Below are 14,418 nucleotides of genomic sequence, written 5' to 3' on the forward strand. Positions count from 1 at the left end.
AAGGTATTAAAGGTGACCTTTTAGGTTAGGAATGGTCTAACGGCCCTATGAAACATGTTCATTTAAGTTTTTGCACAAACTCATTCTTAAATAATGATTTTAAGAATGATTCAGTCTGGTCAGTTTTGTCTATTTTGAGCTCCTTTCAGAGTGAGCTGTTTTAGCACCTCTGATACTTTAAATCCAAAAAGGTGCTACTAGCCACGCCCCCCAACACAACCTTTACACTCTGTGAAAATGACTGAAACAAATACACTACTATACAACTGTACATTGAAAAGTAGAAGTAGAGCCACCTGCACAATCAACAAGAACGCAGCAAGTGCTTTCTGGATGGTGAGTCAATAACACTTGTTTTTTCCAGCAGCCATTGTACAACGCATACAGTGATAAAACCAGCTGATCAGACATGCTGGAGCTCTGTTTGGGTTGCTAGGTGACAGGCTGGGCTACGCTGGGGTTGCCAGGTAACGGGTTGGCCAGTGTTGCCAGGTGAGAGGCAGTGCCTGATGATCAGTGATGTTACATTCCAGAGGTTTTTTGAAATGGCTCATTGTCAGACTCAAAAAAACATCAACTTATTAACAAAAAACGACTGGGTGATTTTTTAAGTGCTTGGGCTGATTTTATTAGCAGCTCTGACTCAAATGGTAGAACAAAAACATGCAGAATATGAAGTTTGCATAACACACCTCACCCAAAGAAAAAAGTGATACACAAAGTGCTAAATTATTTCATACCCATTCTTCAAACATCTTTCAGGCATGATGCATCCATTAGTTTTAGAACATGAGGAACCAAGAATGTTGGGTATTTTAACCTGTACATATAAAGAACCACACAGAAAGTATTATCACTTCAGCCTTTGCAAAGAGGAAGAGTTTCCTGGTGCCTCAGGACAACTCCAACTTGTCCCCTGCAGCAGCCTGATTTTATTCAAAGCAGGGTGGGGGGTCAGCCATAAAACAGAAACTTAAAGATAAGGAGAAGAGTGGTCTCTCTGAACTAGATTAATAAGGGCTCAATGTGGACGCAGTCACACAAAGTTACTAATAAAGCTTTGCTGGTCCATCGTTGGATGAGGTTTCAACTGTGTGAAAAATGAAAAAGATGTCTCTCTGCCAGCACAAAAGATGAAAAGCAAACAAAATGCACAGCAACACACTAATGAAAATGTTGTAATAACATAAGTAACGAATAAAGCCTGTGGACACAGTTTTAATACCGACTGATACCAGGACCAACGCATATCTCAACGAGGAGGCTCGTAATGTTCAAGCTGTCAAAGAGTTTATCTCTGGAAAATACACTCTGAGCTAGACTCACAATAAACCTTCATACACACCCCGTCATGCTCAGAGGTGGCCTTGTGCACGCACACACATGTACGCATACACACAAACCCTTCCATGTTTTCACCCAAGGCAACCGCTGCATTATCTTCTCTCTAATGTAAAATCCACTGAAGCATAATTGAAAACAACTTTAGAGAATTGCCACGTCGAGATAGGAGGATATTGAAGTTGCAGGTGTTTCTGCGAGAGAGCAAGAGGTTGCCAACTTGCGAGAACGGGGGGCAATGAAGTGAAGGGGTGGGGGGGCAATAAAAATAGCACCCTACATGACTGAACACTGTACACTAAAAACTAAAACTCTCTTCCTTTTAATGTATTAAAAAATGCCGTGACCAGCCAAGCGCCGTGTCTGTTTATGAACATCTATGTGTTTGTGTGCGATTGTGAAAAAAAAAATAAAAGTAAGCGATGTGTGAAACAAACACTGCAGCCTGCACTAAAATCCAAACTGCTGCTGATACAGAACAATCAGACGATCCTGCAGCAAGAAACGAAAAGCAGTTCACAGAACAAACAGGAGCTGGAGAGGAAAATAAAAACATCTAGCCACGCTGCAAACAGACTTCTAAGTTTTTATCAGGATTTTATGATTGACCAACACAAGGTAGAGAATATTTTTTAAGTGCAAGGAAAATGATGCATGGTTTAAATTGTGCACACAAATAAAAATCTGAAGGTTCATCCATGCATTTATCACCCCTGAGTCTTTATTTTGTCTTTTGGGGAATCTCTGCACATCTACAGACCCAGACACTGACCCGTTGCTTTCAAAGTAGCTCAAGCTCAGTCAGATGAAATGAAGAGTCTTCAGTTTTCTAACATTAGATTAGAGATCAACATTAGATTATTTTCTTCTTTTGCTCTTTCCTTTGGTTTATTGCATTTCCTCTTAATTCCTGTAAAGCACTTTGTATTAAATAAATTACCTTTAACTTTAGGCTATTCTAACAAATGAACATGCTTTGATCTAAACCAGGGGTGCCCAGGTCCAGTCTTCGAGATCTTCCGTCCTGTAACATTTAGATGCATCCTTCTCCAACACATCCTCTGTAGCTCTGGCTGTGTTTAGGGTTGTTGTCCTGCTGGAAAGAAAACTTCCACCTCCCTCTCTGGTTATCTTCAGCAGGTTTTCCACAACTTCCTTCCTCAACTCTGTAGAGCTTCTCTGTCCCTGCTGCAGAAAAGCCTCCCCACAGGATGATACTGCCACCACCTCCATGTTTCACTATGGGAATGTTGTTCTCAGTGTGTTAAGTTTTCTGCTACATGTTTCATTTACATGTAGAAAAAAAGCATTAGTATTTGGTCTCATCTGAGTAGAGCACCTCCTTCCTTCCATCATGGTTTGTACCAAACAGTGAAAGTGACTTTTCTTCTGAGACAAACTCTTTAATCTAGAAGAAATATTAAATGTTGTCATAATAAATAAAAACCAAGAACAATTTTCCATCCACTTCATAAATCATGAATCAGTGCACTCTGGCAAAATACAGTAAAGTTTATTGTTGACAAAATGTGAGAAGGATCAAGAGGTAGGAATCCTTTGAGAAGCGTTGCATCTTTGCATGATTGATGAATGCAGCGTTAAGGGAAGATACCTTAAAGGAGCACGCAGACTGAGGCAGAAGTGCTGACATTCAAAGATCGCTCTTAGCAACAACATTTGTTGTGTCTCCATCTCCTCCTGCGTCTCCACTCAGCCTCCAACGTGGGCAGCAAATATCTGTTCCCCCACTCGCCGTGCTGCAGAATGCATTCTCTGAAATGAATCTTTAACCAAAGTATAAAACTTTCAAAGTTCCTCCCAGATGTGTTGACTTTTTCATGAGGAGCAGTCGGGTCTTTTAGGTTACAGAGGATAGATCTGCTGTTGACATCCAGCTTGTTTCGACGTCTAAACTCACGACTGATGTTTTCGTTTTTGTTTGGGTTTTTTTCTGCCCACTGAGGTGAACCAACAACAGAGCATCAAACATGTACAGTATGGGGTTTACGTCTCGGTGAGACGGCAGGATTCAGAGGAAGAAATCAGTTTTCATCAGAGTGTGAAGAACAACCCGACTTCTGTTCATTATTCATAAGGGGGGTTGCAGGAACCAGCAGTTCAATGGCAAGATAATAACAGAGTATTGGATGGAGTCGGCTTCTGTAGGTGCAGATCTGCGCTTCGACGTCGTCTCCAGAGTGTTGTGAGTGATGATAACTGACAAGTCAGGGTCAGAGAGATGGGAACGTCCATGTGCTGAAAAAAGACACTTTGGTGACAATGTCTCTGAAGGTGGAAGATGAAAAATGTCCTCACTTCCTTAAATTAAAAAAAGAAAGAAAGAAAAAAAAAGTGCGACTTTGAAAATTGCAGGTGACCTGCAGCTATAAACTGCAGCATTGTCACAATATTTTCAGTGAAAATTATTATACCAAGCTATGAACATTTTCACAGCGGTCTTTACGTCATCTTACTCCTTTTCTAAACTGATGTCAGATAATGATGTGATTCTGTGCCACCCACAAGTAGTGATGGGACTCAAATTACATTTTTAATTGAGTTAATTACAAGGTCTGAAATAAATGAATCCCATTTTAATTGAAAACTATATTGATTAAACAAACATTTTCAATTAAAAAATCCTTTTTGCTGCTAAATCCTTGAATAAAGACATATGGACTGAAGAATAAATGTGGTCTGTGGACGCTGACATTAGCATTGGATGTCTGTGCTGCTACATGTTTAGCATTGAGATGTTACATTAGGCTTAAATAGCTTCACAATTTGCACACAATAGTTTTTTCCCTTTTGCCCCATGAGATCATTTTCTGAAACAAAACTGAACCCCCAGAGGATCAAATCAAGTGACTTTGTTGTCCATCCATGTCACTTGTGCATCACATCTATGAACGTATTAGAAACGCTTAAGTACAAAAGCTTCAAGCTTTACAAAACACGTCATTACGTCATTTCCATTAAATCAGTGTAAAAAGGTCTTCAAACAATATCATCGTTTATCCAATAATTTTTGAGACAATTAATTGCTCAGCAAAATTTGTTATTGTGACAGGCCTAATAATGCATTAAGTCCCTGCCCTACCCAGGATACTTGATCAATAACGTTTGCATCACTCTCTCAGTCTCACCATGATGTTGAATTAAATTCAGAATTAGTTCTGTTAAATCTTTTTATATAATTACTTCTCTTTTCCAATGAGAAAAGAGAAAAAAGTTCTAAACAAAAACATTTTATCATGTGGCCTTCTCTTTTCTATCCACATGGAATAACACTTTTCAACACTGCAAAGAAGCCCTAACAACAGGGTAGACTATGTACGGTTTTTTTCCCCTTTGTTGACTTTTTATTAATTTATTGTGTAAAATTTTTCCCAGTAATATTTATAACTATACAAGAGATGTTCTGTTATGACAGGCACAGACCTGAAAAAAGTGGCAATGCCTGAGAGTTTGTAATTACAGAGGTAAGGATTTAAATCTGCTGAGGGACTCAGAATAAACGACCTCGGTAATGACAGCCAAGATGATTTATGTAGTGACTCCCTGCAAAAGTGAGCTAAATAATTCACACAAAATTAGTTTTCACTACGTTTACTCTGGGTGCTTTCAGTGTGTTGCTGCTGCTTAAAAATTAATGGATGAAATGATTTCAAATTCAAGTTTAAAATACTTTATTAATCCCAGAAGGAAATTAAATGTTGTTGTAAATATGATACAATTTTCTTCAAATAGTTGTTTTAGATGCTGATGGTTGCGGGCTGGAAGGATCTCCTGTAGCAGTCTGTCTTACAACAGCTCTGAAGACGCCTCTGTTTAGCTGTTTTTCTTCTAGAGTTACTACCACCAAAAACGTTTTAGTTTTCTCTGATGTGGACAGGACTCCTGGATCTGTGGGGGGTGGAGAAGACAAAGCAGGTACACACCAAAAAGATGGCCATTCACACTGAGCCAGGTTCTGGTTCTGGTTCTGGTTGTGCTGCAAGTTTCTTCTTGTTAAAGGGGAGTTTTCCTTTCTGTTGTTGCTACATGTATGCTCAGTGTGAGTGATTGCTGCAAAGTCATTGACACAAAGCCAGCAACGGATTCTTAGACAGAAACCTTTATGCCAGTTTGAATAATTAACTGACCTGGATGTAGTTTGATAACTTGGATCAATCAAAATAATATTCATGATTGAACTGAATTGCCTTTTTTAATGCCTTACTGCATGTGTTGTGAATTGGCACTATATAAATAAACTGAATTAAATTACTACATTTCATGCGTAATTCCTTCACGCTCGGGATGCTAATTATTTTTTTATCCCAGTGGGTTGGGCTTTTGCTGCCCTCACTTCATAGAAATTTCAGTGGATGTCACGCTAACGCTCAAAAAGAGTGAAGATAGAAAAGAAATCTATCTTCACTCAGATTATGTTAATAAAACATCAAAGTTACGTTTTCCTATATTTTGCTGTTGCTTGGCTGAATATATGAAAAATACCTTGAATAACAAAGTTGATCAGGAAAAATAATGAGTTTGAATTCAGTGCACAGCTGAGATAATTAGTTAATAGATATCTTCATGTTTAGTGAAGTGTGCTGTGGTATGTACTGAAGCATGAAGTATTTGCTTTTCACCCCTGACCAAGTAAACCTGTTTGAATTGCGGTACATATTTGTGCTGTGAACAAGGTCGAATGGAGTTAATTAAAACATTGAAGCTGCTTGCAGTAAAACCAAAACAATCGTATAAAAGAGACTGTAAAGCTCAGAGGAGCATAAAGGTCAAGTCTTTATGTTCTGGTTCGTCTCCCAACATGTTGATCTGCCGGCTTTAGCAAACCTGTCAGCACTTCATGCAGATTTATCGAAACTGATGTCTTTCATTTTCATCAGAAGTGAAATGTAGCTGTATCGCTCTTTTTTTTTCTTTCTTTTGAAAAGTTCTGGTGTGCAGAAGGCTGGCGAGGTATGGAAGAAAATACCAAGTCCAATTGCAAAAGGTCGCAGACATCAGGTGGGTCCTCTCTGAGAGAACCAGGCCCTTATTATAAGCACTGACCTGTGAAATATCACATCGGCTGTGAGCATGCTCAGCAAAATGATGCAATTTGAGAGGATGTCACTGTTCACCCCCTGGTGACCCGATCTTAGCACAGCAGGAGAGGAGTCAGTATGCAGCTGGGATACACACACTTACATAAACACGCACACACAACACAGCTACCAACTTTCCCAATCTCTTTCTCTAACAGTCCCCTGAGCTTCGGGGACGGAATCCCCAAACCAAAAAAGTTTGAGTTTTACTCAGTCTTGAAATATTTGCTGCTGTTAATAAAAGAATCAAACCAAAGCTTTAAAAATCACAAGCAGGAAACAACTGAACACTTTTTACTGACCTTTAAAACTGTCTAACCCTCATTACTTGTATTGTTTTTCAGTACCAGAACCAACTCACCTAAAACCAGAGAGAAAGGACCAACAGGTCAAATGAACAGTAAAAAAAGGTTCATGTTCACAAGTTAATCTCCACAACACATTTTATAATCACTTACCATTTTAACAAGCCTAATTCTAGGCAGTTATTCACATAATGAGTACTTCATTGCAATATATCATTAAAACTGTAATTAGGGTGTTAATTAGGGCCAACGACAAATGAGTGGGAGGAGTTTTCCTTTTAGTATTTCATTTGTTGAAGGCGCAAAAAGCAGTTCAGAATTCCTGTGGATCAAATCTAAAATATCTGAAAGAAAATCAAGCTAAAGAACCGACAAGCAACTTGACAAACTATTGGCTATTCCCAAAGCATCTTGTGTTTTCCTTGGAGATTGGTTGTTCTCAAGACCAGCGGTAGGAAAACTGCAGACATAAGCTTCTGTGGTTGTAATAGGATGGTTTCACTGTGTGTATTAATGCTTATTAAGGTATATTTGTTACTTGAACTATAAAAATTGTCAGTTGAAAGAGATTTTCTAGGGAATCTCAAGTATCTATAGGCGGTAGCGATTCCTAACCTCCAAAAATACCAGGGATCTTGAATCTCAGTAAAGATCTGATTGCAGAAATAGTTTTGAAACCAGGACTGAAAAGCAGACTTACATTTTCAAAACAGTAAGAAAATCCAGATTTTTATCACAGAACTGAACTGTCATGTTTTAAAGACACTCTTTTCTGTTCACCAAGAAGTTCTGAAAAAAACTAGTCAGTAGAATAGTAGTAAAATGTCAACTTTTTCTCTTTGGGTCTCCATGCTGCCTGTAATCTGAGAGCCAGACTGGAGCACTGCGGTGAAAAACTACGCCTGCATGCTCCGAGTTTGTTGCATGTGCAAAAATGCAATTCATAAGTTTCTAGAAAAATTTCATGTTTTCCTTGAACATGACATTGATTTCACTTCAGCCCAGCAGAGCATGTTTGTGATGTCATGGGACAAGAGATTCAAATCATGAATGCACAACCAACAAATCTGCAGCACCTCCGTTATGTCATCATGTCAGTATGAACCAAACCGCTTAGGAATGTTTCTGAACACATTATTCAGTCTGTGTCACAAAGATTCCAGGCAGTTCTGAAGGCAAAAGGGTCCAATTCAGTACTGGGAGCATGTACCTAATAATGTGGTCGTAACTGAAAATAAAAATGATTTATTTGTCCTATAGGTGTTTTAATTTTGTGCAGACAGATTAGAATCTACACTAACATTTTCTTTTCTTTTACGTAGGTTTTTAATTTGGGATGTGTTCCTGCTTTAGTGTGCATTTTATCCAAATCCAGTTTGTTTTTCCCATCCATTTTTGATTTCCATTTGTTCAACTTTCCCTCATGCACAAGAAAACATAAACCTCAGTTCACCCACAAACTTTCCACATCAGTTGTTCAGTAACACAAGAAGGGAAAAAACTTCAGTAAACATAACATAAAGCAAAGAAAACAACTGCTGCATCGACTTGTTTTGCATAAAGAACAAGTATTGGATGTGTCAAAATCCAGCAGTGAAAGAGGGGGGGAATACATCTTGACTTTGTTGTTGGCATTAATTTGCACTGCGTCTGAATACCTGCAAATGAGTTTTGGACTTGTCATCTTTAATAAATGTTTTCCTCACGCAGAGACAATACTCTAGAGGCCAGATGAGAGGGGCTGAACAACTTTGAAGACAAACTGTTTTGCAGAGTTGATTTATAGTCTGCACCGACTAGCTCGCCTGCTTCTCCAACGCTTCAACAGTGTGAATACTTTGAAAATTATGCAGGGTCTGACTGATCAGCTTTCATTGTTTAAGGTCAGGATGTTCATTAAATCCGACAGACCGACTGGTAAATACTTTGAGGTGTTGCCACAGCATTGACCTTTGCGAGAGGCAGCATTGGACGTGCCATTTGGGATCTATTCCTGTTGAAGTGATAAACATTCAACTCAAACGCTCCTCTTCAGACTCTATCGCAGCTGTGATCTCCGTTAGAAACCTCATTCCTCAAACCAATTCATTTTCTTTCAATAAAACAAACTTATGAAAAAAAATATTCCTGAGGTTTTCACAAGTCTCTTCAGACAGTGCCAAGTCAAGCCTGGATGGACAGCTGCTCCCCACTCACTGTAGGTTTGTGGCCGAGTGACAGTGCTGGGAGGGCTGCCAATAATAATGATCTTCAACAGCAGTCATGGTCCCTCCTCTCACACTATGGATTAGTCTCTTCACCTGATTGCATCTTCCCCAAAGAGTTCAGCTGTCATGGTGAATTTAAATCTGACAGCATTGCACAACTTTGAAAGACTTCAGTTTGTTTACCTTCCTGCAGTTAAGCAGAACATAGATGATCCGTTAATTCTGTTGATTTATTATAGTGAACTGCAGTCAGGGTGTGACGATGCTAAAAATTCAAACTCAATATCAAGAAATATACTCAACACCATATTTGATAACTTGGCAACAGTTTTTAAAGGAACAGGGTTCTTTGTTAAAAGCAAAGAATATTTGAATATTAATGTTGGTCAGTAATTATACCTGGTTGTGATGAATTCATTAAATATCAGTGCATGATCCGAGTAGCGTAAAGGAACCATTTATTGTTAAATGTTCTCAAGTTTTCAGGATGATGGACATGAAACACTAGATATGTTAAAGTAGTTAATTTTTACTCAAAACTACAACAGACTTTTACTTTGAACGACCTCCTGGATTGATGTTGACCACTTGTCTGCTTCTGTTTACCAGCATGACAAACAGATGCTAAAATGCATTAGGAAACAAATGACTGTATGAAGCCTGGCGACACTGAATCCCAGTGAATGTCATGTTCCGGTTAATCCAACATTCCTCTGAAAGAAATTCACCCCAGCTCCACTCAATTGACATTGTGGTGGGTTTTAATTCTCCCGCAGGCTACATTATGTTCCCTCTCCACCATCTGTGGTGGTTATGATGGGGGACATGCCTGTGTTGAGACTATGCAACAGGGACTACAAGGTTCATCAAAGTGGAGAGACTTCAGCTGCTGCACAAAATATGGGATCTTTTGTACTAAAAAGGTTTTGCAGTTTCGTCATGAGAAAAAAGGAAAAACAGATGGAAGTCAAGCTTTGAAAGGATATATTTCATATTCCCGTCATGTATGCAGTCATTTTAGAAATGCAGACAGAAGAGTGTTATGATGAAACAGCCATATCGGTATCCAGAATATTTTAGAATATTTTGTCGACAGCAGAACAGTCCGTCTTCTATTTCTCAGACTAAAAAGAAACTCAGCCTACTTTGTAGCTCCTCAAAGACTAAAACAAAACTCTGTTTTTGCCTGAGGATCATAACTGTTGCACAGACGGTATTTAAATGTCAAAAATAGCCAGCGGTTACTTTGGAAGCACTGTTCTTTGTGATGGCAGCCCTACAAACTGGGCATAGAACACATATTTTAGAGGTGAAACTGTTCCTACACTTTAAAAAGCTGCCATTAAAAACATCTCAAAGACAAAAAAAAAATGCATTGAAGGAAAATTGTTTTTGCTCTTAAAATGGCAAACCTTATCTGAGATTGATATAATTGTCCTTGAGTTTATTTTTTTACTCCTGTGTGGCAAATCTCTTCATAATTTCCCTCTTCTAAGCAATTTAAAATAATTTTTAAAGTACTCCCCTCTGGCATTTTCATTTTCTATCAGCTTACACTGATTGCTATGGTGCTTCACAGTAACATTTCTCTCCATTTCAGGCATTCCAACATAAAGGTTATGTTCACAAGTCACAAGACTCGACTTCATTCTAATAGAGTTATAAAAAGATATTAATTCTATGATTCTTGTGGTAAAACAATAGCATGAATCGATTTCTGTCTTTTTAGGGTTTTTGCTCTACATTTCTCACGGCCATGCCAACGTCGTCATGTGTTTACAGGCTTCCCAAAGAGAAACAAGCAAATTACTGTTTGTGTTACACAATACAGATCTGAAAATGGGTTAGCTGCAGTTTCTATTCATCAGGGATGTGTTATCCCTCCTTCTGATCGTCTGTTTTCCCTCTTTTACAAGCACTCTCTTTGTTTCACAAACTGCGTGTGTTTGTGTATGTGTTTATTTTCTCTCCTGCAGGGGGGAAGAAGACGAGTACATCAGATGATATCCCAGAACAAGCACATGGAAACAGCTTCCTACACCCGAGTGCACCGCCTGGAGGCGGATGACACCAGAACACAGTTTTCCCACAATGGACTGGGAAGGTGAGAACAGAATCACAGCTGAAGATGAATGAGTAAAGAGCAGATATGGATATTTGGCTTAGATTAGGATTAAGGTCCTGCAACACTGAGCACATCATCAGGATAGTTTTGCAATCCTTAGTTTAAAATCTGTTGTTTAAGGATGTTGACAGCATTCACACAAGTAAACGAAGCGTTGAGTACTCACCTCCAGAGAGTGCTCTCCGTGACGCTGCCGATGTGAAAGTCATAGAGTTTGGTAAGAATAAGGATGACCTGCGGAGAAAAGAAATTTCTGCATTAAAATGACATTTTTGAAGAGTTTAAATCAGTCGACCCGGTGCTCTGCATGTTGAGGTGTTTCCCGGCTGCTACACACCTGATCTGAATGAACAGGTGGCTACCAGGTTTCTGCAGCATTGACAACATGCTGAGGAGGTAAAGCAACCATTTGAATGAGGTGTGCTGCAGCAGACACATCTAAAACATGCAGGGCAAAGACCTGAGAACCACTGGTCTGAACAATGTTACGTCAGATTTTTAAGAGGAATCTTAAAGCAGAGCAGACACATTTTGAAGAGAATTAACCTGCTTTTGATACGAAGCAGCAGACAGATTATCAGATGTGTCCAGCAGAAATACATGCAGTCAGTTGTAGAGTGAGAGTTCAACCCTTTGGCAACAGCTTTCACACTTAGTCTGTTTCTCAATCCTCACTTTTCCATCAGATTTCATTGAGTGCTACTTGCCAGCAGTCAACAACAGTTTTTTTAATACAACATATAAGTTTCACCCTCAAGCATAGGAAGTACTCATCACCACCTTCTCTGCAGAAGGTCAATATGAGTCTCATTTCCAAACATATAAGGTGAAACAAAGCAGAATAAAAAGATGATTTTTTTTTCATGGTGATCAAAGCCTCCTATGTATAGCCATCTTCAACATTTTTCTGATATTCTATAATTCAGTGCACTTCAAAAGTACTTTTTTTATCCCTAAGGAAAATGAAGCTATGGATTTGAAGGCAAAAAAAAAATGCAACTTATTATGAGATATCAAAATAATCTGAACTGAATTGTAAGCATATAAATCCCCTGAATTACAAAGACTGACATTTAGAGCTGCTCATTGCTGCATTTTATCTTTAGTTAAAGTAAGATAATGAAGTCATTAAAGTGTTGACATATCTAAGGAAACAGAATATATGATCTGCAGGGCACCTCTGCAGGTCATTCATTACAACAAGCTAGGAACACTTTTGAACAAAACAAATGAGCATTTATTTAGTTGAAATACAATAATAATGTCTAAAGTCAGTCTTAGAGTAGATGAGTCCACGTTTAAATCAGAAGGTCTAATCAGAAACTAACCGAGTGTCAAACACAAGTTCAATTTGGTCCAAATCAAGATCATGAATGTCCTCAAGGGGCCAGTTATGGAAGAATCTATCAAAAAGAAATATCTGTTAATTGATAAAAATTGACTGGGTTCCATTTGTACTTTTTTCCAATTTATGTCATTTGGTCCAATACAAATAAAACCTGGTTTGATTTAACTGATATTATTTAAGAACACAACTGTTATCCTAAAGTTAAATTTATGTTTCTCTCTAGAATCTAGAGCAGTGGTGCCCAGACTCGGTCCTGGAGGGCCGGCATCCTGCAAGTTTTAGTTCTCTCCCTGGTTTAACACACCTGGATCAAATGGTGGTTTGTTAGAAGGCCTAAGAAGAACAATGACTTGCTGAAAAGGTTGTTACTACCACTAGGGAGAGAACTAAAAACATGCAGGATGCCGGCCCTCCAGGACCCACTTTGGGCACCCCTGATCTAGAGGGTCACATTAATAGTTATGGCGGGCCGGATTTGGCACCCGGGCCTTGAGTTTGGCACCTGTGATCTAAAAAAAGACCCATTGATAGCACTGAAATTCTAAATCACTTTTATAGGCTGCAATTAAGTTTGCCACTGGAAGCACAGGTCAAGGACACTCTGGTAGAGAATCAGACACAGCCATCATCACCACCGCCCAGATCTCAGCCCACATGCATAAAGAAACAACAGGACAAAAATGATTATTTTTCCACCTACCATATTTAGTAGTGTTCAATTTTACAGTGTGTTAGTGGAATAAAACAGATGCAAACTACACAAACACGACCAGTAGAAGTAACGAGTAACAAAAGCCTTTATAGAAATGTAGTAAAGTAAAAAGTATGAGTTTTAATGGGTTTTTTTTACCAAAAAATATTCTACTCAAGTAAAGTGCAAATTCTGAAATAGGCCCACTTCAATAGGTGTCAGAACTGTTTCCTCCAGATGTCTTCAAAAATAAAATCAGCAAAGTTTGTCTTTCTGGGTTTATGGGTAGAACAAAAACAAAAACAAAGCAAAAAAGTAACATTCTGCACTCAAAATGTCTTGGAATAAGCAAAAAAACCCAGGATTTTTATGTTTGGGAGTACATCAAATTAACTGTTAAGAAATATAAAGCAGTTTATTTGAGTATTACATACTGGAAACCAATTCCTGCAGCGCTCACTGACAGCGGCATAACAATAATACCCTCATAACCATAAACACTGATGCTGCAGTCAGTTCCTTAAACAAAGACACTGCTGGGGGATGTTTCTGTCTTAATGACTTCAAACAGTTGTTAAACTGGACAGTTTAGAGAAAAATATTTCAAGCCAATAAAAAACTATTTAAATTTAATGACTTCATAATTTTATAGGTGCTATTTTATGACAGGTATGTAACTTTTGCTGTCTTAAGTATCTAAACTGTGGATTCTGGCCACAGTTTTCTATGAAACATTAAACGTTTGACGTGTTTTAATAATGTCCATGCAGCAGCAACACATTACAGAACTACCTTTTAACAGAGGCCAAACTGAAGTTTTTGTCTTTTTTTTTAAGGAAAAATGGTTTGAAAACCTCTGTCTGGACATGCAAAGACATGCTAAATTATTCAAACCACTAAACCTTTCCACATCTTCTCACTATAAAAGCACAATTTATTCAGTGTATTTTACTGGTATTTTATGAGCTAGAAGAAGAGCAAGAGCCCAAGTTTTAAACTGTCCTTACATGGAAAAAATAAATCTAGAAATAGCAGCCAGCATTTGATTTAAACCCCAGTGTGAATACTTTTTTGACCAACTCGGCCCAAGTCTTAAGAATTTAAGCTTTTTAATCTTTTTCATGTTGGTTCTGTATTTAGCTCAGTTTGGAGCAGTTGGACAATGTGTTCCACCCATGGCAGAAGCTGGAGAGCTTCTTCAGTGACAGACTGCTGCATCCTGGGTGCACAAAGGAGCATCATTACAGATCCTTCCTCTTAGCAGCTGTTAGACTCTAGAACCATCACTGACCCAACAAACTCATT

At 38.5% G+C, this 14,418-nt stretch overlaps 1 protein-coding gene across 1 annotated transcript in view; it reads right to left on the reverse strand.

Annotated features, from left to right (window-relative positions):
• LOC102237082 (VPS10 domain-containing receptor SorCS3-like) overlaps positions 1–14,418 on the reverse strand; it is a 210,630-nt gene that overhangs the window by 112,991 nt on the left and 83,221 nt on the right. The window contains exon 2 of the mRNA XM_005797660.3: positions 11,241–11,308. Coding sequence (XP_005797717.1) covers positions 11,241–11,308 — 68 coding nt within the window. The remainder of the gene's footprint in view (positions 1–11,240; positions 11,309–14,418) is intronic.

The sequence above is a fragment of the Xiphophorus maculatus genome, chromosome 5, assembly GCF_002775205.1.
Source record: "Xiphophorus maculatus strain JP 163 A chromosome 5, X_maculatus-5.0-male, whole genome shotgun sequence".
In the NCBI taxonomy this organism is placed as follows: domain Eukaryota; kingdom Metazoa; phylum Chordata; class Actinopteri; order Cyprinodontiformes; family Poeciliidae; genus Xiphophorus; species Xiphophorus maculatus.